General features: G+C 31.5%; 2 protein-coding genes across 5 annotated transcripts in view; both read right to left on the bottom strand.

Moving 5' to 3' along the window:
- Positions 1-6011, bottom strand: part of LOC130443145 (kelch-like protein 17) — a 39914-nt gene extending 33903 nt beyond the window's left edge. For 2 of the 4 annotated variants that reach the window (XM_056777639.1, XM_056777640.1), the window contains exon 1: positions 5517-5769. The gene's annotated coding sequence lies outside the window, so the exon portion shown is untranslated. Of the gene's footprint in view, positions 1-4393; positions 4475-5516 lie in introns of all 4 variants that reach the window. The other 2 variants (XM_056777638.1, XM_056777637.1) reach the window with 2 other exon arrangements.
- A 9574-nt stretch (positions 6012-15585) lies between these two features.
- On the bottom strand, positions 15586-18949 carry LOC130443353 (cytochrome P450 307a1-like). Its single transcript, XM_056777925.1, has 3 exons — positions 18604-18949; positions 16025-16807; positions 15586-15914 (listed from the first exon to the last, which is right to left on the bottom strand). The coding sequence occupies exons 1-3, from the start codon at positions 18947-18949 to the stop codon at positions 15586-15588; spliced, it is 1458 nt and encodes a 485-aa protein (XP_056633903.1).
- Positions 18950-25302: the final 6353 nt, after the last annotated feature.

The raw sequence follows: 25302 nt of genomic DNA, 5'->3' as shown, positions 1-25302 counted from the left end.
AGTCGCAAGTCTCAAGGACCAAAAAGTAAAAAGCACAACGATGAATCTTTCCGCTCTCAGACTTTGTTTGAATTTTATAAATATCTAAGTATATAACTATACCGCACAATACCCTTTGTTTTCCATATAACATCGTCGCCTGCAAAATTATATTTGGAAAATGAATTTTGTCAAAAATTATTAATCCTACATCAAGTTCTATGGTTTGTTATACAGGGCTATATGACTGATTACTTGTGTTTCAAGTGTTTTATATAAAATCAGTTCTCCGAATATATTGTATATATTGGACTAATATAATCAAACATACGATTTTTTAAATGGAAAGTCCTATAATTGATCCAAATTTTGTTTTCTACATGCAAAATTGAACCAGCTTTGAACCTAGGTTCTGCTGTTCTTGAGATATTGATTTTTTTGTGGAAATGGGGAATTGGTTCATAAGGTTGAATCCAATGAGTTCAATTAATTTAGAGATTTCAGAATGTTTACCACAGAGATTTAAAACACCTAGAGCTCTTGATCGTAATATTTGTTGTTTCATTAGTTCATAATAGAGTATTCAAATATTAATGGTCACTTTGGGCAAATGCAAACGTCAATAACCTTATTACTTAAAATTCAAAGCACCCTATGTTTGTTCTCTATACCTATCTCTTACCATACTGGAGTTATCAATACTTCATTAAAATCCATTAAGTATCAGTACCAATAATAATGACGCATTAAAACCAAATTCTGCTTAAAAATAGTTTATTGAAGTTTACTCAGACTTCTACATTGAAATGAAAAATTAAATTATTTCACAAATATTTTTTAAGTGTCCTATATATAGGACACCGGTACCATGGAATGTAAAATACAGAAAATTATTTTGTGTGATACCTTATCTAATTGTTTCTGCGTTGAATCCAGTGATTTTTTCGTCAGAAACTACTGCTGCTCCATACGCTTTCCGTTTTATATCATTGCAGTGGAATTTCAAAACTGCTATTCTGAAGTCCTAACAACTTATTGATTGTTATCCGTGCAAAGTTTTATATAATATTTATTCATTGGTAACGGTCATTTCTTTTATATGAATTGATATTGTACTATTTTTATCCTTGGATCTAAATTGTGTATTTTCTCACTAAGCCCTCTTTATTATTAACTCTTCTCATATGCTGGTTTTAAGAGTTGATGAGATTTGGTTGAGTCACATTTATTTTTTCTTTGTTGTCGTTGTTCTAACGACTAGCTCGTACCAGAGGTTTTTTTGATTACAATTTTAAATTAATTCACTTTCATTGAGTATTTATATTTCCTAAATAATTTATCATCGGTAGTGATTCTGATTAAAATTTATTTATTATTGGACGCTATCGAAATGTCATTATAATGATAATAAATATAATTAGCATTACAACTCATTATTTCTAATATCAATATTTAAGCACGCGTATGAAAGATTTCCTTTATTTCTTTACTAGTATATAAAATGAGTTCGGTGAGATTTGTATAAAAAAAACGGAAGAGTAACTGAATTGCTTTAAAACGGATATAGCCAGACATGTCCAAGATAGTTAACAAAGATTATTATTATAGTGAAAATATTGGGTTATACTTCTATAGGAACCTACAAAAAGGGAATTATCGCAAATAATAATATTGAACGTCATCATCAATGAAAATTGAAGGATATAAATATAACAATAAGGCAAAAATGTAGAAGAAGAATAAAAATAACAAGTAAAAAATTATAGTTTTATGTAAAATAGGAAATTATCAACGAAAAAGATTTTGTCGATTGTATATCCGGAACTTCTAAAGCTACAATCAAGAAATTTGAACATTAAAACGTGAATTCCCAATAAAAAATGGTTTTTAGATCTTTTACTCTTAAACGTCTTAAATATTTGATGGAAATTTGCAAGTTTTTCAAATGTAATTTATCAGTTCTCTATCGGTGTTTATGATCGATACTTTACAATACTATTTCATCAACACGCCAAGAAAGGACGTTTCTGCCATTTTTCTGAGTACGTAGTCATTCCAATAAATGTATTATTAGTAACAACCATAAAATTTACACAAATGCTTCTTGAATGAAGTGAAGTGAAAGGATTTTAAAAATTTATGCTAGAGTGTGGCAAGAGTTGAGCCGACGATCCTTACCTTACCTTATCGATTTCAGATACTCAGTTTTTAGTCTATTGAAATGTTACAATTTGAGGGCCAAACTGAACTATTTTTAGGTCAATACAATCTTAACCCCAAGTTTGTGGGGTTGCCGCTCTTGTCCCCTGGCCGCCATCTTGGGAAAAGTGGTTAAAAAATATTTTTTTTGCGATATCTCAGAAACTATGAATCTTACAAAAAATTTATGTAGACATGTTTTGTAGCAAATTGTTTTGCGTAAAATTATGCTTATGCGACTTTTTGTCATAAATCCAAAATTTGATAAGTTATGAGCAAATTATGAATTAAATTTTTGCGTAATAACTTTTTTTATTGATTCTACCAAAACATTATGTCAGAACAATTGTATAGAAGATCTCTCCACGAAGATTTTCCTTTTTTTCGAATTTTTTCGAATTTCATTCATTTAAAACGCTGTTACAGCGCACCAATGTTGACCGGGTTCGTCAATGCTAATGACAACCCGGTCAAAGCAACATTTCTATCCTACTTAAATTTTTTTTTATTGGAAATCTATTTTTGATAATTTTTTTGCAAGCCCTACAATTTCACTTATTTATTACTGACTCTTTTCCCTAATACAGAGCTTAAAAAATTATTGTTTCTTACAATAATTCTTAAGAGGAGTTAAGTCAAATATTTTCTTTTTAAAACCTTTAAAGGGCGTACATCTGACCACTTTTATAGCCCTTCAGGCCTTACGTATGGAGATTTAATAGCGGAAAATTTACTGTTTCTCTATGCTTTTCTAGGATGTGACAAAACATCAGCTTCCTGTAATTTGGACAAGCTAAAATTCATTAAAATTCTGGAAAAGCATCCTGAGTTAGCTGGTGATACAGCGCTATTCCTGAATGAGAAAGTAGATCCTTCTTTGCTCAGTCTCGGTGGCGAACGTTTTTTCGTTTTTTTATACGGTGGCGTTAATGACGATTCTCTAGACACTATGAAATACAAACAATTCTTGAAGACAGTATCAAAAAATTCATTTAGTCTAACATCGCTTCCTCCAACACAGGATATAGCCTATTTTCACAGTATCCGAGTATATTTCCGTATATATGTCTTTACAAATTTTTGTAAGTTTGATGGTTTTTAAGATATCGGGAAAAACGTGTTTTCACCACTTTTTCCAAGATGGCGAGTTAAGCTTGTATTGACCCTACATGTTCCATAGCTCATGTAACATTTCAATGGACTATTTGAATCTTTATCAAAATTATTAGTTACTTGAGTATATTATTCTAAACTATAAATGAATAGACAAGAATACTTATCAGTAATTTTGATATTATCTTCAAGGATTATATAAAAGTTCGGGACCAAAGCCGCAAGCAAAAGCTAGTATTTTCCTATATTTTCAATTGCTAGAGCACAATGTAAGTGAAATATAATTGTAATAATGATTAGTGTGGAATCAATATCAGGTGTACCCATTATGCAGCTAAATGAAATGGTAACTATTATTAACTTTTTCAAAACACGAAATACTCCGAATCAATACAACGAATCTTTCGGTGTATTTCGAAAGAGAAAAATGAATTATTATTTTTATTATATAGCACTAAAAAAATTTGAGATACCCAACGGCCTGTTAAGTTCTTCGTCAAACATTTTTTCTATTCCGTTAATTATTATGACGCTATAGTACATTTACTTTACTTTTTTGTACAGCCGTTCTAATAGTTTAAAATAATAAAATCTGATTGAGAAAACGATTCTTTTTTATATCACAAACATTTTATTTATTTTTTTTTGTGTGAAGTGCTCACAAAATTATTATTTCAAAGATTTGTTAATATAATACATTTATTTAATTCTGAGAAGCAAACGATTTGAATACTTTTTTTTTCGTGATAATTTTTATTTCGTGTTTCTCTGAGGAACATAAATAATACAATACGGAATATGGCTATGGAGCAAGGAAACTAGCGCTACTACAGAAAAAGTACGCAAACACCAAGGTTAACGTCAGCTGTCTAGCTTGAAGAGTATTCGAATACGATGTCTACCGTGACAAACCAGTATAGCCGTGGACCAAGTATAGAGGCTGTTTTTTGTCTTGCCGTAAAAAACTATAGTCGTGAAAACAGAGCAACATATTGTTGTGAAATTTCAAATGAAACTCAAAAAGCTGCAACTGAAAGTTATGATTTATAAATATATAGATAATACCATAAAAACTTATTCGTATAACAGAGCATCCCTTTACCCAGATCTATCAACTATTTCCCTCTCAGTGTTTCCATCCGTATTCTTGATTTCCATTTTGTTTTTCATAGCTCTGCAGCAGCTAGAACTAGATCACAATTACATCATCATCATCATTGGTTACAATAAACCCTAGACTAGAAGTTTACAAGTTGTTTTTACTCATTGACTGCCGTGTATTTTGTTCCTTCCCTCACTGAATATATTATCGTTGAGACTTGGTTTTCGACAATTTTTATTTGGAGGAACGTAGTCAGGATTAGGTTTCTTTTATTTAAGAACTTTAATTTTTTAGGAGGTTTATGCAGGTTTCGCACCTTTTGTTTATTTGTAAATTTCGTTCCGTTAAACAGCTGGTAGTTCCAATTCAATATTAATTCATTACCTCATCTGAATACCTATTACAGAGACCAAATACCACACAGGATATTTCTTGGAAATGGGTGAGCAAATGTAAGAAATAAAATATGTAGGTAGAAAAACTATCTAGAATTTTTGTTGTCGAAGCATTTCAGAGCGTTGAAGAATGTATTATTAACAAATTCAGATAAACTAGTTGAACAATAATGATAATTGAATATAATACAAATTTTGAAGCATATTGAGTTATGATATACACTATAGTATTGAATCTAAATCATTGTCTTTCAACAAATGATTTATAAAATCGAGATCAAGTAAACTATCAACAATATTGAAATATTTTTTTACAATTTGTATATTTTCAAAAGTATAAACTGACGATATTTCAAGAAATACCACAAAACAACATGCAAACATCGCGAAACCATAGCACAACAATTAATTCATTAAGTTTGTAATTTAAAACATGGTTTTCGTAAAAATAAAAATCTTATCCCATATCCCACGAAAACATCAGTGTTTTAAAAGTGTGGAGCAATATATTATTGATAAATTTTGTGAAAAATCTAATGCTAATGATAAGAACTCATAATAAATTAAAATTATTCGATAATTTTGAGGCATTTTTTCTTTCAAAAACTATGACAAAACATACAAACGTCGTAAGAACAATAAAAGAATTATCAATTTATTTAAAGTTATGTATGAATAGTAATTTGAAATATACTCTTATTGATGAAAAAAACCTTAAAACACCTTACCAAAATATCACTTTTCCTTTATCTGTCTTTTGAAAGTCCCACTTAGAACAGTTAATAAAACCAAGTAGCACTCTCCCCGAAAAACAGCTGAACGTCAACTAAGGAACAGGATGAATTTTGGAGTTGGAATATGTACGCATGTTATTTCCCAGAGAAGGATTATTCGTGGCAGACGCATGGAAAGCGTTTAATACACAAATAATGGCACTTATTCAATGCAGCAATAAAGTTCATACATATTTTGTTTACAGCTGCTCTCGTCAACGCTCTGCAATTGGGTAACAGATCCGTACTCGTCGTGAAAAATGATTGTTCTCACATGTTTATTGTTTATTTTCAAATTTTTCTGAGTAACAAATATCACATGCAGTCGACTCAATATTGAAATATTAATGATATTCTAGATTCAAATTTAACCACGGAATATGTAGTACAAACGCAAAACATCAATTAATATATAATTAACGTTTTTCGTATCGTAAAAAACGTACAATTAAATTTAGTACTTCGTAGAGTGGAATCAACCTGAGTTCGCGAAATAATTTTCGTTAGCAAAGTAAGCACTTTGTTTTGTACGCTTTAGAAACTGCTGACTCACTACTAGCCTTTCGAGCGGATTTATTTGGTGTTTGAATGAAAAATTATTGGTCTTCCACGACTTTCTTTACTTTTGGTTGTTTAGTAGTTCTTCCTTCACAAATGCATCCGGTACGGATGTTCTTATAGCCTGGAGGATTCACAATCGAACTTAATTCGACTTTGTTAAGTATGAAACATCAAAAACTAACTCTCTGTTCTCGACTCGTTCTCATTTTTACTAGTATCATCTTCATTAACATCAACAATCTTAGCTGTTCCTGTTTCCTTTAGTGTTTTCAATAAAGTTTAATGTAAATAATATTATGAAAAGCTGAAATCTCACTATTGAATTTTAAACATAGATATCCAATTTTTTATTTTCTTTATTTTGTTCGAGTTTAGTATATTTTCTTTGATCGTATCGAAGTCACGCGGTATGGACTATAGCTCATGTAAGAAATAGTGAATGAGAGGTTTCAGAAATAATTACAAAATTCAGTTTGGTTCGCATTATTTTTTAGAAGGGATGAAAAGGTTGAAAAGGACTTTTTTAACTATAACAAGCATTACTTGGAATACTTTGGCATGTCTTGCACTGAATTCAACATCTCCAATATTTGATTTTTTTTTGTTTATATAGAATCAGAAGCCCTAGATGTCCGGAATGATTCAAGAATTTGACTAATGTTAAATTGGAGTGAATTAATGATTTTACACTTTAAATAATTTACACAAGTTCGTACCATTAATATTGTTTATATTTGATATATGTATAAAGATATTATATATTATACAGGGAAGTTCTTATTGCATCAGTTTTAACTACCTATTTTATGTTTGTATATAATTTATTCAGAGTATTATTTAACTCAGTTGTTTTTCCAGGGACACTCTATAATGTATGTATGTATGTAGGTATTGGGGTATCATATACACTACGACCCAAAGGATCTATCGTGTGCCTATTTCTTGTTGACATTACGGGGAACCTAGTGTTTACAGCTGATCTGTCAATCCCACTCTTTTTAGAAAGTTCAAAATGTCCAGATGTCAGAAATCTTCGTCTTCTATTTCATTCGTTCCCAGGTGTGGTGCTCTGGAATTCCGTAGTGTTTCACACATCGAGAGAATGTGGATAGAGGTTTCGTCCTCTGCACGCCGCATTATTTGCTAAGTCTAGTGTCTTTAAGTGGCTATTGAGGTGATAGTGCCCGATAGGACTCCTATTAGTATCTGTAGATTGTTCTTACTCATGTTGATACATCCAGCAGATCTTCTCTGGTTATACTTTCCCAGGAGACTGTGTGCGCCTGTCTCAGCCCCTATAGGTTGTCCCAATTATTGGGTTTGCTCGTATCTACCTTAATTCCCAATAATTTTTCTATTGTTCTGTAGCTGATACTACAGGATTCAGGTCCCATGAAGGGCTTGTCGGTCCCCGCTCCGGTGTGTCCCGGAATCCATTATTGCGTAACTTCATTTTTCTTGCCTAACTCATGTAATTTTTCTACGTAATCCAAAAGGAATACTGTTTAAAGCTGCAAGTCTGCGTGACTATCGAATAGGATGAAGATCTTCTGTGTGCGATAATTCCTCTCTAAATTGAACTGGGCACAACATTTTTCAATTGCATAAATTACTGCTTGAAACAGCTTGGTGTGTTGCCTAGGCTTTCAGAGGGTTTGGTTCTGAGCCCGTACACTCCTATTCGAGTTCTCTCTGCTGTTTTAGATCCGTTCGTATACTATTTAATAACATTTTTGTTCATTTATTGTATAGTGTTATGATCCCACTTACATCATCCTGAGACATGTCCCACGTCATTGTTTAGGGACGGTTTTTCTTTGGTGGTTCCATCTCTGAATATTCTAAGTGATGTTTTTTGCCTCACTTTCCAGTACTATGTGGAGAGGTGGGAAATTTAGAATCACTTCTAGTGCAGCCTTAGCATGCTTCCATGGTACCGGTGGCACATATGCAAGCCAGTGTTTCTACATTCGAGAGATTGTTCCTCGTGGTATTCAGACTAGGTCTTGTACCCCAAACCATTGTCCTATATGTGATAATTGACACTCAATCCTGCTTACCCCGTTATTTTGAAAATCATTTCCTCATTTGCTAGTTTTGTTAGTTGTTTTGGTGGTATACAGTATGCGTATACTGACCGATTCGTACAAGCACTTCCGTTTTTGGTAACCACATCATAAATGATTTTGTATTCAAATTTCAACAGCTTTGCAGATTGGTCTTGAGGTTATACTTATATTCAAACGGACATTTTTTTAAGAACAATCTTCTAAAAATCTTAATTTCGCTTTTGAACCAACAACCCTTTAAATTTAATGAGAGAATTCATTATATGTTACTTTACAATGTTAATTTCTAAGTTAAAAATCAATTACGAAGAAAAATAAGTTTTAAGCCCCTTTTTTTAGCTTGTCAAAATAGTTGAATACAGTTCTGTATAAGATAATATAAGCTTTCTGACCTCGCTTTTCATATGATATATGATAACAGGAATTTTCTTCATAATTCAGACGTCGGAAAATAATATGTATGCTGTGAAAAACACTGTGACTCAAATAATATGTAAATCAAATGTCACTGAGTTTCGTAACTAGAAAACGAAGTCTGATTCAGATTTTATAGTCATAGCTTTTAACGCGCGTGTATAAAAGATTGCATACCTAAAGAGTAACAGAATTGATTTTACAATGAAAAAACTATCAGTCAAATTGGTAACCAAGGAACAGTATAAGAAGATGTGAAATTAACACTAGAGATTTATTTGGTTCTTTATTTACTCTTTTTTTATGCAATAATATATTATGTTTCATTATAATAGTAAGTCTTATATCCGTTATAAACAGATTTTCTCTAAATTTCGCTCATCACAATCAATAAAGGAATAAATAAAACAAAAATATGGAAATATGAAGAAAATTCCTCACTTAAATAATCAGAGGACTGTATGTGTGACATTGTCAAATTTAGATAAGCAAAACTGCTTGACATATAGCAAGATAACGTACAATTTAATGCAAAAGGCAATAGATCTTGATCAAAAGCCTGCGTATAAGAAGCACAACTGATCGATTTACACTAATGTATATGTTACGTCCCAAGCCCGATCTTGTACGGAGTCGAGCTTCGTACAAATTCATTGTACGAAGTCGACTCTGTACAACGCTGGTTGTACGGAGTCGGAGCATCGATACTCACTCGGTAATGAGCGCGTTATTTCGAAGTAGTACACGCAACCTAACCTAACCTAACCTAACCTAACCTAACAATAGATGGTAGCCAACTAGCCGGAGAACATACTTTCAATCACAATAACTAAGTTTGTGTTTACTAACATCTTAATAGCGCGCTCATTGCCGAGTGAGTATCGATGCTCCGACTCCGTACAACCAGCGTTGTACAGAGTCGACTTCGTACAATCATCTCTGTCCGAAGACCACCAATCTCCGCTTCGTACAAAATGGCTTGTACAGATCGGACTTCGTACAAATTCATTGTACGAAGCTCGACTCCGTACAAGATCGGGCTTGGGACGTAACAAATACAATTTCAAACTAGGTATAGGAAGAAAAATGATTAGCTTTGATCAACCAACCAAATGTCAGTAAGATCAGCTGATTTGTTGATGTACCTTGGTAAATCTGTCTCTTAACTAACTCAATTACTTTGTGGTAAATCTAGCTTTGTTCTTTCATGATTTTGTTACTACCATTTATTTACTTCATTCTTAAGTTTCAAGGATTAGCTATTTGGAAAAAAAAACAGAAGAAATAAGGGTTGATTTTAATTGGTAGCAGCCAGCAACAATTTGTTATGATTATCTTAAAAAAAAAGAGTTAATTGATAAAGTAAAAATAAAATAAAAAAATGGGTAATTCTTGCAGTTAATTTAGTTCTGTTAATAGACAGCTATGTCTATTAAAACATTCTAAGCTTCTATGAGGGATGCATTACATTAATATTTTTGCAATGTACAACTGTATAACAACAAAAAGGCACAAAAACACTCGCCCAAAATAGTGATAATAAATCATTAAGAGAACCTGAACAATGTGATGTACCTACCAATATTAACTTCGTCAGTTTTATGCCAAATGTTCCAACATGATGTCTACTTTTGCTGCCAGATCCATATAGGGCTTTGAACATTAATTAGAAAATTGATTTAACCTTTGGTCAATCGTGTGAATAGGTGGTTTGTCTTTTGTTGGTGGGTTGAATTTTACTGTGAAAATTGTAAATAATATTTTCCACTCAATAAAGGGTATTAGAGAACACAAACAATTTACATTCATCTCCAAATAAAAACACCAAATTCAATTTAATAAGACTAGTGTTTGAAATTTATCTGGAAATTTTTAACGTATTCACACTCGAAATACATAGAATTTTTTTGAGAATACAGTTATTTAACGGTTTTCTTTGACAAGGAGTGTAGCGGTACTATGTTTACCAGTTTCGATTTACACAAAGTTTCAAAAACAACTAGAGGTCACTGTTTCCAATTATCTTATCTAAATAGAACTTAGTATGCAAAAAAATTAGGTTTCATAATTACGTGCTACAAAAATTGTTTTGAATGTATATTGAAGAGAATCAGTTACATTCAGTTATATAAACAAAGTAGCGGAGAAAATTTAAAAATAAGGCACGTAAGGCCACTGACGTTAGAATTAGTTGCCCAAAACATTTAATTTCATTTTAATTCATCCTTGATTAAATTAAATATTAAACTTTTTATATTCAGGATACAATGGAATATTAATAAAAAAGGAATAGTTGGTTTTATTAGTACTTTGAAAAAATCAATGGAACGTTAATTATTTCTACTCTTTATTTTCTAAACAGTGATGAAGTTTTTCTCTCAACTTCTGTTTGAAACTCTTTATTCTCCTCGTTAACGGTTTCATGTCTTTAGGCAGTGCCTTACAAACAATTGGAATTTGTGATGGATGATGAGGATGGAATCGCAATGGAAAGCAGGGAAAACTTATTTTGAATAGCATGTTCCAGAAGATGAGTTTGCCGATAAAGTTTTCATTCTTTCAAGGAAAAATGCATTGTCGTACAAATTGACACTCTGTGTTCATAAAACAAATAAAAGAAATGTAAATCTTAGAAGGCTTACATTAAAAGGGAAAGAAACATTGGCTTATAATGAATATTTTCTCCATTATTTCCAATAATTTTATATAACCTTCACACAAAACTTACGTAAAACGTAAAACTTATGTAGATAGAAAAAGCTTTTGAGTGTTCTTTGTTGGATGACGTGTCCAAGTTACTTAGAATTTCGAAGTAGTACTCCAGCAACTTCCAATTGCTCAACTATACTATTTTCTTGTTTTCTACAAGTACGTATAGGCCTACAAGTACGTATATATAAAGGTGATTTCATTTTCTGTTTCAACTGGTATGTTTCAACTACTATCTGAAAGACTTGTTTGGATGTATGGACGTGTTGCTCCTGTGTTAACTTTATAATTCTTCATTTAATGCATTTAATACAAGAAAATATCAAAATTCTGAACGCAAGCAACATATATTAGATTTCAAAACATTATTTAATTTTAAGAAAAAGAGTGTGGTATGATTCATTGTCAAATTTTGTGGCGCAGATCTAAATAAGCTTCATCTCTTAAGATAGAATGAACTATTGAGTGTTCTTTGTAGGATGGCTTGTCCAATACTGTTATTAGGGACCAGCCAATTTCAGTTGCTCAACTATATTATTGTTTCTTTTTTTCTACAAGTAAGTTTATGGGTTTGAAAGCGTTTTCGTTCATTTACTACTATCTGAAAGACTTGTTTGCATGATCTATGGTCGTGTTGCACTGTGTTGTATTTATTATTCTCAATTTGAAGCATTCTAGTATAAGAAAATATCAAAATTCGAAACTTAAGTCACGTAAATCGGAGTTAAAAGCGTTATTTAGATTTAGGAAGAGTGGTAAGATTAACTAACCAATTTCTTGACGCAGTCCATAAAAAGCTTCAACTCTCACGATAGAATAAGAAGTATTATTGTTAGTAACCAGCAACTGTTGATCAACTTTGAAGTATATAAATCACACTGTTAGTGAAGGTGAGTTTCACGTGTCCGTGGGGAAAGCCAAATATACCGCTTTAGAAATTTAAATTGAATTTTGATGCTGAAATGCCTAAACGGAACTGTAAGATCAATTGTGACTTATAGAAATCGTTTAAGTTTCAGATTCATCCTCAAACTCATTAAACAAGCTTTTTAATAACACTGCGTCAGGTAAAAGTGAAGTGGAATTAGCGGTAGACAAACGAGCCCTAGCTTTTCATACACTAAATAATAAAGTTTTCGTTCAATTGTAACTCTAAGTTGATTCAAAATATGATACACCCAAAATTTTCTTGTTCGTGTACAATTTCCTTTTTGGACCAAAGCTCGGGTTGGTGTCCCGCTTTGGTGTTTCAAATTATAGTCACTTTATTAGTAGGTATGTGATATCCAAAGAACAGTGTCACAATTTTGAAAAGCAAAAAGTCTCAAATATAATTTTTACTGATAGAAACAAACATAATTTTTGCAATTCGTTGAAATTCCTCATGAATACAATTTTTCAATTCCTAAATATCAATAGGTCGATTGGCGTATACTTTTGAATTAAAATAAATCTAGTGGAGTTAGTTGTGGTCGGTCAAGTAGCCGTCTTGATGGTACCAATTGATTATTAGTAGAGTATTTAACATTGCCGTCTATGCAAGTAAGTTAATAATACTATTACTAAGAATTCTCCTTCAGACATTAACTTTTTGAAAGAACAAGGTATGGGCTTCCAGACAAGTTACACTTTGATGTGTCACGGAATTTTTTGCCTTAACATTTCTCACCAAAATATGAAGTTTTGAACACAGATAGCCGCATTCTATATACCTAATATCACTATCACTGCACTATATGAATCAGTATCTGAATTTCCGAACTGTTTTACAGAATTATTGAATAATTCGATCTCTAACTGTCTATTGAATCGTTGACACCGTTGAATAATGTGATTTCTAACTGATTCTTGAATCGTTGAATTATTATATTTCCAACTCTATCTATTCATGTGCATTTTAAAGACGATATCTGGGAAAAAAATTTTCACGGATGACATTTATATCAAGAGTGGTTACAGTTTTTAGTTCGTAATGAATAAAATTCACGAATTTTCTGTAAGTAAAACGAACCTATTGTGAAAAAATCTACTCACCAGTACCTGTATTATATTAATCCAAATTAGAATTAGAGCTACTGGAATAATTCTGAAGGGTTCATGGGGATATCCGTCAACCAAACGCACGCTACAAAATACTTTTATATATTATGATGAGTAATGTATTGACGATCAGAATAAGCAGACGAACCATTGGAATCACATAAGTCTATATAAGTATATATTCATTTAGAAGAAAAGAAAGAAGAGAAGTCATACCATAATAATATTTCATTTCCAAATTAAGCAAGAGACTGGTATCGGTACTGATCATAATTGAAATTTCAATAAAACTTGTTAACCATTCAATTAATTGTAGCTTTCAGCAAAGTAAATGTGAGTGACAGAAGTGTTTCTAGAATCTTCCTTTCGGAAACCGAAATAAATCAAAGAATGGTGGGACGTTGGAGGAGAGAATACTGAGAAACGTCTTTGAAGAAATAGAAACAAATGAGGAGATGAACAAACTAGGAGCTGTAGAATCTAGGAATACCCCAAAGAGGGATTCATATAAATGGTAAACTTCTTGATAGAATTATGAAAAAAATGGGTTTAGAAAGAAATATTTTATTTGAAAAAAATAATGGTGAACATTTGATTTTAAAGCTTTTTCGTTTTATTGGGTCTTATCCTCTGGGTTATGAAAATTGTATAAATACTTATTTTTAAATTAACTTCACAAATATTCCAATTAAACCTCTGAGTAAATATTATTTGTAATGAAAATACGCAAAATAACAATAATATATGTGATCTATCAATATTTTTGATAATACAGTTTGTATATATAGATGCCGTAATCACCAAATTAGAAGCTACAATTTATCATGTAGAATATGGTGATTCATTCCACTCAAAGAATGAAAAGGGGATTGTAAAGTTAAATCGTTTCCATGCATATCGATATTTGATTGTAATTTGTCAGTTCATTACGTACTTCGTCCAAACATATTTTGAGGTTACTGTAACTAGTTTACTTCTAAATTTTTTATTATTATATTTTTTTGCGACTTAAGATGAAATAGCCAACTGAATATAGAAGACATATCAACTGCGATTAAAATTAATTACAATCAATCCAACTGCATTAGACATTCATCCAGGAACTCACTAACATTCTTAACTAATGTTGGTCGACCTTCCAAGAACATTTGTAGCTTGTTGAAAAAATTATCAGAGCAGCTGATGTTTGGGTCCTTCAAATCCTGTCTGTTGAGCGAAAAGCCCTCTGATTCATCATAATCAACGCACCATACAGAACATTTTTTTGAATACTAGAGACGAAGAATGGGTATTAATTGTCAAAGGTCTCTCCAAATGAGTTACCACTGCCAAACAGGGTACACATCCTAAAAGGGTACTTCCGTGGATTTAGCAGAGTATGCAAGAAATTAAGTATACAAAATACCTTAATAAGGTATTAATGCAGCTTTCCATTAGAAGTCATCCGGCGTTTGTTACTATAAAAAGCGTTATTATGCAACACAATATAAGATCGCACTGTGCCAGACAAACCTTGAAATGTACTGACTTATCTGATAGATTTGGCCGAAATTCACCTGGCGTTGAAAATTTGCACATCGATGACAGAATTTGGTTTTTTGTTCGTTTATTGATCAAATAAAGAATAATGTTAAAAATTAAACTTCATATTATAAGTTCCATAAATGATTTTAATAAAAATTAATAGTTGTTTTATTGCAGTATTATTGATGGGAGCTATTTTACTTTTTGGTGACATCTGAGCTCCGGTGATGTTAATTCGTCTTTGAAAAACTATTTTATCCAGCATTCTCCTGGCTATCATTTTCCTGAGGTCGAAAATTCCTATATATGGTTTCCCAATTAAATATATAAATCATTACATTCAACATTCATGGGAATATTAATATTATTCGGACATTAATCCTTGAAAATTTATTTTGGTTTGTAATTCATTCACATCTATTATCTTCTTCAAATACGAGTTTTAAAATAATCCAATTTATCTAATTTTTCCTATTACCACAATGTAAATTATATATATCGAGTGACGAAGTTGAATTGGCGAGAAAGAAAAATCGATAGAAGTCTTATTTAAATTTTTATTAAAAAATAGATTCTGTATAAACTTTAAACATAGTCAACAAGTATCCTTAGAGCTAAGTTACAATAAATAAACTTTACATAATACATAAATTACCAGTCCACAAAATTACATCATCGAAATACAATTATTTAATTTTTGAAATAAATTATCTCGAAACAAATTTGAATTTAAAAGTATCTTTTTTAAGGGCAAGGGAGCCAATAGGAACTTTATAAATTTCATTTTCTACTGCTTTAATCGTGAAGTGTTGCAAAAAAGAACCAACAACTCCAAATGATATTAATTGAACCATCCTATAACCTAAGCAGCTCCTTCTTCCTCCTCCAAATGGTAAAAAGTATTCAGGTTTGAATATACTACCATTCCTTAAAAACCTTTCGGGCATGAATTTCTTGGGTGATTCCCATAATTCTTCGGACATATTGAGTTCATAGTTATTCAAAAAAAGTACGGATCCTTTCTCAATCCTATAGCCTGGAAAAAGTAAAAATCAAATATAAGTATGTAAGTCAGTAATTAGATATATAGCATGAAATATATCTTAAAGATAATCTCTCTTAATAATCAAACAACGTGATACTCACCATTAATAGAACTATCTTTGTTAGCCACCCTTGGCACAATTGGTGATGCTATCAGTCTAATGGCTTCAAATATAACGGCTTCAGTATACGGCATGCAATTTCTATCCCCGATTGTAACGTTTCTGTCACGACCAATATTCTGATCTATCTCTTGTTGTATTTTCATTTGAACTTCTGGCTCATTTACTAGGAATCCAAAAACTTTCATTAAAAAGTTACCAACGGCTGAATGTCCCCCAATAATATCTTCGAGTGCAAAAAGAGCGGTTTCCCAATCAAAATCCGCCCCATCTGTTTTTACGTATTTTATTAAACTCTCAACATAGTCAGTAGCATCTGAGCTCGTATCAAATTCCTCATAACGCTTTTCTATAATTTCACGTTCAACAAAAGATCTTATCTCGTGTGTTATGATCTTCATTCTGTTCAAATTCTTCCTTAAAAGTGGATTCAGAAATGGTAGAAAATCAGCAGCGTACCCCTGGTTAACTTCATAAAATATTTCATCAAAGTTTTCTACCAGCTGTACAAATTTTTTATCTTCAATATCGAACTTTTTTGAACAAAAGTAACTCAAAAATATATTGGCACAATTTTTTAATATGATTTGTTTCAAGTCAGTAGTAGTATCGGGTATGATTTGAGAAATCATGTTTTCAGTTTCGGTAGCTATGAGCTTTTCGAGACTGAAGAAGGTGTTTGTGAAAGATCTTGGAAAAGTATGAGTTTTCAGCATATCTCTTCTTGCTTTTTGGATATCTGACCAATCACAAAATGCCAAAGCTGTAACAAAAATTCCCTATCAATATGATTGTAATACAATTTAAAAGATTTAATTGAAACTACTGTCCCGTGAGAATGAAGGTACGTGTCCATCTGAAACATCGAGTCGCAGATGTATAAGGGGCAGAGAACTATCTCGGAGACAAGTGCGGAGAGTTCTCCGAGAGCGAAGCGATTTTGTTCTTTAAAATGAAAGATAAAAGAGAGTGGATGGACTATGAAGTCAAGTTGATTCGTATTTAGGATGAGCATGAGTTTGTATGGAATGTCTAGCATATAATGTATAAAAATCGCGATAAAAAATGCTAAAGTTCAACGAAATCATCATAACAACAGCAATATCAAACATTGTGAGTACATATTGTCTTATGAGAATACTTCAACTCTTTCGGGCCTAGTGCCTCCGCTAATGAAAGCAAATGCCTCTAGTTAATCCATTTATATGAATAGAACACTTTATGATAAATTTCTTTTCGGGACAGTCTAAGGTGGACATTAAATAACCGAGATTTCGAGACTGCAATGAATGTTGAGTCTCCGGAAGCGGTCTCTAGATCGAAAGTGATCGCAGATGGACCATAGTTTGCGCTAGACTCAAGATTTAGTCTCAGGTGGACACTTGAAGTATCAATCAATCAATATAATTTGATTATAGAGTTAAAAGTTTCAGTATGAAACTTTTACAAACTTAGCCGTAGTACTATAGATTCAATGAACTTGGATATTTGGCAAGAGATCAAGGAGAGAATATAACGAGAGAAGTTGATAAATTACATGAAATGTGAGCCATGTTTTGCCACAAAGAGGAGTTAAAAGTTGAGTAAGAAAAATGTTATAACATAGAACAGAAGTTCAAATTTACATTCATAAAAATGAATAGGACATAATCAAAAATAATATTAGTCGGGCACAAAAAATAAAAAAGAAATACTTAGAATATAGTTAGTTAGAGAGTTTTGAATGGTTTGGGACAAAAAAAAAACAAATTTGAAAGAAGGTGGAATGATCGTATATAAAACAACAATATTTAGACCAGTTTCCACGCGTGGTAGATAAATTGGGGTATTAGCAAACTCAAGAATGACATTCATGAAGCGAATATTAAGTACTTACGCAGAGTTGAAGATGTCACCAGTCAAAGTGAGTGAGTGAAAGGAAAATACAATTTATAAGATTTCTAAAGAAAACAGAATTACATCGATAGAAGCTAAGATGATAAAAAGTGAAAGGAGCTTTTCTATGGATGAAAAAATACAGTAGACATCCCATAAAGTGTACATAAGAGCTTATAATGTTAAAAAGTCGATAGAAGTGAGTTTTGAGTCAATTTTCAGGGAGGAAAATGTTGAAAGTTGCTGAAATATCAAATTTTTTATGAGCTAGAAGTTACTTGGAACCATTTGGATGATCCAATCAGTACATCTCTAAACCAGGATATACAAAATTGCTTGGAATAATACATATTAAGACAGCGCAACCGACTTTTCACATTTCTGTGTCTAAATAAAATATGGAATTATTGACCTGATAATAAAATCACTTAAATACTAAAGGCTAGACAACACAATTAACGGTATTATTTATAGAGTGTATAGAAGTTCAGACAAAATTTTATTAAATTTTGACAATTCAACTTCTATAAGTCATTTCATTAGACACAAAACAGCAACAAAATCTATCTTCATAAACAAAATTTTTAAAGTTATCACACTCATATCACAATAAACAATGTAATATTATAAACAATTTCCGTTAAGATCGTCAATGATATAGAACTAACTAGATAATTTACTCACAATTTTCTTTGTTTCCGTCAAAAAGTTGCTGGTATCTTTCGAAGGCAGGTCGTGAATCGAAATGATTTCCTTTAGTTACTAAACCTTCCCTAATATTTTTCTGTCCATTCACCACTACACACTTTACTTCTCCAAGTTTAAGGTTAACGATATCCCCGAATTTCTGTCCAATAGCACTGAACGCTTGATACGGAACTTCATACCCTCCAAGTAAGTGAAGATGTCCAATAATTGGTAATTTTCTTGGTGTCGGAGGTTCCATCAAACCGTCGTCTTCAATTTTGATATCTTCAGTTTTTCTTTTCTTATCATCGTAAATACTTTTCGTAATCATCACCAAAACCATTGTAACCAAAACCAAAAGGCAATTTGTGATAGTGAATGCGAGTGAAAAAATCATGTTAGTTTTTATGGTGTTATAGGAAGTGTAGATCTTGAAGGAGGGAGAGCAGCGGCTATAAAAACCCAGTCTGAGGATTTGAGAAACGGTGAACGCTTATATAGTAAGAAGATTTACATAATCGTTACATTATTCCGTAAATTTACATTTGTTAAAGCCCAATTTTAATGCACTCGGTTCTTTTATTGTGAGAATACGGCGTTATGATACGGTAAATAATAGAATTCCGTTGTTGGTATTGCAGTACTGAATATAATAAATGGAATATGTGAAATAAGTATTAATATTAATTTGAGGACGACATAATTAGGAATATTGAAGATTAATTTGATATTTCTTGACCTATTCATTCATCTGATGCCGTTTCACCAATATAAAAGTTGAGAATGAGTTTAAACATTTACAGTAATTGATGTATTAGTTTTTGAGAAAATATGCACAGTAAAGCAATCGAAATTCTCTATTTGGATTTATTATTTTACTTATAACATAATAATTTTTTTAAATCATCTGCTTGTTATACTAAATAGCCTTGTTTTCAATTTTTGCGCATCCTAATACTTGAGAATAATGAAATTATGATTCCACTTGAAGACATGAGTCGATGAAGGAGTCTTGAGATGTTAACAAATATGTGAGATGTGCCTTTTCAGAAAGAAGAAAAAACATGTATTAGATATAGAGTGACAAATAATAATTATGTCTATTGAAAATTGGAGAAAACTTACGTAAAACTAATCCTGAAATAAATTTTGGGTGCTTTTAGTAACAGATATGATGTTGAATGTCAGTGATTATCAATATTGCAACCGAACGCGTTTATGATATTTTGAGAGATGGGTTTCGCATTTGCTCAATGTTGATCAAAAGCTCCCTCTCATTAAAAATTTTCGATATCCAAGATAAAACTGTTCTTTGGCCAATGGTAAATGTGTTTGCGGCATTCCAGAAATATTGTTTTGTAACCTTACTTCCCCGGCTGGAGGCTATTTCTCAGGAAATGGTATTCGGCCTCATTTAAAGTATATGAATAACTGGTACTCAGATGGGTCCAAAGTTATAATCAAATTGAACGTCACCAGCTTTTTAACGAACGAAGTTAAAAGTAAATAACGAAAAAGTGAAAAAGCTTCAAACATCTCATGAATAAAATTAATAAAAACTAAACAAGCTATACCCGGACACGATTCTCGAAATTAATATTTATTGCTTTGAACAATAACAAAAAGCTAGACAAAAACTGAATTTATTATTAATAAGTAATAAATTCGCATCAACTGTGTATCCAAAAGATACGCCTAATTTTGTCGATATTATTTTCCAATAATATTATTAATCTTTTATTATTTTTATAGAAAAGTTATTTTTATATTTACTAATTATCATGGTTAATTATTAGAAACTCAAAGCCATCCGATTTATTCTTAGTGGAAATTAAAAAAAAATTTTTTTGAATACAGGAGATCGACAACAAATTAATTTCTTCAAAATCTTGAACTTGTAGTTAAAATAGAAGTGACAACTTAGCCAAATTATGTGAACAAAGAAATATTAAAAATATTTGTTGAAAAACGTAACAAGCTGAAAGGCATGTTACAACTTTTTGGATGATTTTACAAAATTGGATGGAATGAGTACCCAGATTTATAATTATGCTCAAAAATATAATTTCTTTGCAGTTGAGTATTTTTTTCCTTCAAATCGTCCTCGTATAACTGTTTTATCCAGCAAAGTAAATTCAGAAAATTGTTGGGTTTTATCCTGAATAGAAGACTTTCTCAATAAAATGAAAATCAGAGTTTTGAAAAACTAAAATATTAGAAATATGCAGTTAGCAAAAAACTAATTAGGTTATTTTCTATTATTCGGACGTCCTATATTTTCGATTGCAATTTTTTCATGAAACCAAATTATTTAAGATTTTGTTTTAAATTGTTTGAATAATTTATAAAAAATAGAGCTTAAACTTATAGGTAATTAAATGATCGTCTTATGCAGATTTGAATGTCAGTTTCTTTTATGACTATGCCAATATAACCAAAACTGATCAGTTAATTCTAAAAAATATGCCGACAGTTTTTTTCTACATAAAAAATGCCATGGCTACAAGTCTTTATCGATTTCCGAGTTTTTGGTTCTAGTTTAGACGGTCTCTTACTAATAAGATTCAACATCATGTGTAAATATTTCCGAAAATATCGAATGTGCTGAAATACTAACCATGCGATCATGCACCTAGATGGGGAATTATTGTTGAGATAACTATTCCTATCAAAAACATAAATGTGAAATGAGAGCCAAGTTCAATATTATGCTAATTGCGTTGGTTGTATACTTACGATAAAAGAAGTGAGTTCTAAATAGGTGCCAAGTTCAATGGTCACTCCTGAAATTTGTCTATAAAAACATAACTTCTAACTTAGGATAATATATTGTAGCCTGAGGTCCGATTTGGCTAGATCTCATACACGAATTATTATGTTCGGTGGTTGGTTTCTACCACCATATCAAATTTTCGGAATATTAAAATAATGAAACGACAAGTAACTAGCGAAGGCTACAATATAATTCGTATATGAAAACTAGCCAAGTCAGAACTTAGGCTACCATATATTATCCTAAGTTAGATGAAGAAATTATGTTTCATGTTGTCACTTTAAATTTCATTTCTTGTGTCGCTGAATTCAACAACCAATGCATATATCATAATATTGAACTTGGCTCTCATTTCACATCTATGTTTTTGATAGGATATCATCACTTTTTGCACATAATAGGTCAGATATCAGGAGACAACTGAACAAAAAGACGGCGCTCGTGCTTATGAGCCTATTATTTAATTATTTATCAGTATACTGATCTTATACTATTGATGTACGCTAAATAATGAATCAATAATTTGTACTAAATCCCAATCCCATAACGTAATAAATACAAAAGTCGACACGACAAGTTTGACACGCTCCCGCGTAAGTTAAGTTCCGTGGAAATGGACTTCAGCGCAAAATAGGCATATTCAACGATGTTAATTGTGGTTTTGTTTGGTACAAAAAATACTGCAATGTTTTTTATATAGTAAAACTTTTGCTTTAGGAACATTAAGACATAGAAGATTAGAATCGGACCATAATTCAAGGGGGAAACTAGAATCTTCTGCAGAAAGATATTTCTTCGAAAAGCAGAAGAAACAAAAGGGCCTAGTTCTAAGTCTCTCCCCATTACATTGCCTTGAAAGAAGATATCTTTGTATAAACCTTTACAAAGTGACTTCTGCTGGTGAGATGTGACTTAAATCATGCGAGAGGTGTTTCCTTGAAACCGCAGTACTACTACTCGAGGAGACTGTACGAAGTTTAATATCTAAATTACGGTTGTTTGTTATGACGCAAGGAAATAGAGAGATTGACAGGAAGCAATGAGAAATGGATAAAATATGAGAACGATAAATGCAAAACAATTGTCTTCGATGCGTAGTGAACTGAAAGACTAACATTCAGGATTTAATACCCATGAGAGGTGAGGCTGTAAATGATATAGTATGAAACGGTCCATTCCGTAGTATACTATTAACAATTGACCTCATGATAGAAGGATATCTTTGATGACTGAATTTTGTCATAAAATTTCAATTCACCCATTGCTTACTGCCATTTATCATTTGAAAGATTGAACCGTAGAAAAACATGAGAACTGCAGAATACTCCTTATGGTTATAAAAACCTACATGTAAGACTAGGAAGATACAGCACCGAGTATAAATTAAGCATATCGATGGTTAGACAGCAATGAAGCCCCATTACTTTTCAAATCAACTTATTTGAATACCTCTTATAAGCAATGGCTCAAGTAAAACATCAAAAAGGCTCAAGTCTCTACAACTCCATGAAACATCAAAATTTGATTTGATATTTTGATAGAGACTGAAGTGAGTCGAAACGTCAATTTTTATCATTTTTTCAGAAATTATTGAAAAAGCTAATTTTAAAATAAAAGAACATTTAATGCATGAATATATCAAAAGGTCTAAAAAATAAGAAATTAAAGAAGTATATACAATCAATAAGGCCTTAACCACATTTTGTGAATCATATAGCACAATCATAGGCAAAAAAATTATTTTTTAAATATAATTTTTCAATTTTTTTCCCATTCTTTTATTAATTCCAATTAGAATATGAATAATTAATTCACACAAAAATTTTTTTTGAGGGTTTTATATTTTTTTAATCGCTCTGTGTCATTTAGATCGTTACATAATCATGTTCAGCATTAATCACAATCCCTCTTACTTTCACTCAAATTCATGTCTCTGGGACAACCGTTATCCCATAATTTCGCTCTCAATTTATTAATCCACCGATTTTCAAAATACTTATGAAATTTAAATTTTGAGTGTTTTGGTTATATTTGAAATCGGTGCATTAATTGTACTCAAATAAAAATTGCTAAATAAAAATTTACATGTGTCGTAACATGTGAGTTATATTTCCATTTCAATTTTGTTTGAATGACTAAAAAATTTATTGTTATTACTTCATGAAGAAGCCACGCATGGCTGAGAGTAATAACAAGAATATGAAAGTGAATAGGATGGAATAATATCAGTTAATGGCACCTCAGGGAACAATATAATATAAAAACTATGAATAAAAAGCGCTCCCAAAATATCTAATCTAATCCTTCTGACTATAAGACTACAAATCATTTATGGATGTTTTTATTCTAAACTCCTCATTATATAGTAGATTAAAAAAAACGTTTAGTATAATTATATAACTGGTAACTTTATTATTGATACCACCATTTGTTACATCGACCCACGCCTATCAAGATTCTATTTGAAGCCAATAACCGCTTTTAGATAAATTGTTTCTACTTCAACCGATCCGATTTGGTATAGTGACATTCCACACTTCAACTACATTTCTTATCAATCATCCAACTACTTCACTTGACATTACTTCTTCGCCGCTTTCTTCTAGCTCTATTATAAAATTGGTTTCTTGTTTTGGTCTTTGTGTCTTTTTAAAAACAATCCACACTTTATACCAATATCTACCACGCCAGGTCTATTACGCATTTCTATATGCCATTCTATGAAGCAGTAAAATGTTATTGACAATGGAACACAGTTCAAGAACGTACTAAATTGTGGACGGAATTGAGGCCAAATCAATTTAGAGTATGTTAAGAAGTATATTTTGGTCTCCAGACCGTTACTCAAAGCTAGACGCATAGTAGCATGAAGGGTTTTGGTAGAGCTAGTTGCTCGAAACGGCTTGACGCTCAGAGGTACTCTGTCTTTTTCATGTTTCTATACTATTCTGTCAACATCTCCACATACGACTTAGAGGTATAATTGTCATTGAATACAGTTAACACTATGTTCAATTCCGTGATAGAACAAGTCAATCTACCAGAACATCTCTGTCAAAGTCGCTACATTCAACTAATTGTGAATTCAAATTCTAATCATTCTTTTTTCTTTCTGCTCATATAACTAAATTTATTTTATAATAACGTCCGTCCTTTTGACCTTCTGACGCGCTATAAAGACACATCATTACATATTGATTTATGGAGTGGGATGACATGTTAGTATTTTCATTCTTTTCTCAGCCTTTCATTGGTAATATTGGGTATATTCTTAAAAATATACGTTCTTATGACCTTTTTTTGTCTTTAGTGGAGATACTACTGACTTTGATTTAAGCATCCGGTGATTCAATTATAGTAGCAACAACAGGAAAACAGGATACACTTGCAAAAAGAAGAAAACAAAGATACAACGTTTGTTTACAGCGACTAGGAAAATTATGTCATTCATAAAAAACAACGCAATTCAAGAATTAAATAGGATTTGCTATAGATGTTTGTTTAATGTATATTTGAGATGGGTGTGTATCTTATCTAACGTCTAAATAAATTGATCAATAGTATTGGATAGAAAAAATATTTGAGTTCACGACAGCTGGCTACAGCTAGTTAATGGATATGATCATTCATTCCATGTCATGAAAACTATACCTCTTTACATTAAAAAGTACACAAAGGAAATTAGGGGGATTTCCCTGAAGTCCTGGCCTTACATAGAGATGGCGGTAGTTACTTGAAAAATATCAATGTATTAAAAAGTATACAATCTATGTCTACAGCATATGTTTCAAGTTTGAAGACGCCACGTTCTTTAGGGTTTGTTTGGCAGCCATCAATACTCGTAGTGAAAGCTTTCAATGAATTTGTAAACATGGAAAAAATACTTTTATTTAAAAGAACTAGGCTCAACCAATACAAAAAAT

The sequence above is a fragment of the Diorhabda sublineata genome, chromosome 4 (genome assembly GCF_026230105.1).
Source record: "Diorhabda sublineata isolate icDioSubl1.1 chromosome 4, icDioSubl1.1, whole genome shotgun sequence".
Lineage (NCBI taxonomy): Eukaryota > Metazoa > Arthropoda > Insecta > Coleoptera > Chrysomelidae > Diorhabda > Diorhabda sublineata.
This window is presented reverse-complemented; position numbering and strand designations above follow the sequence as displayed.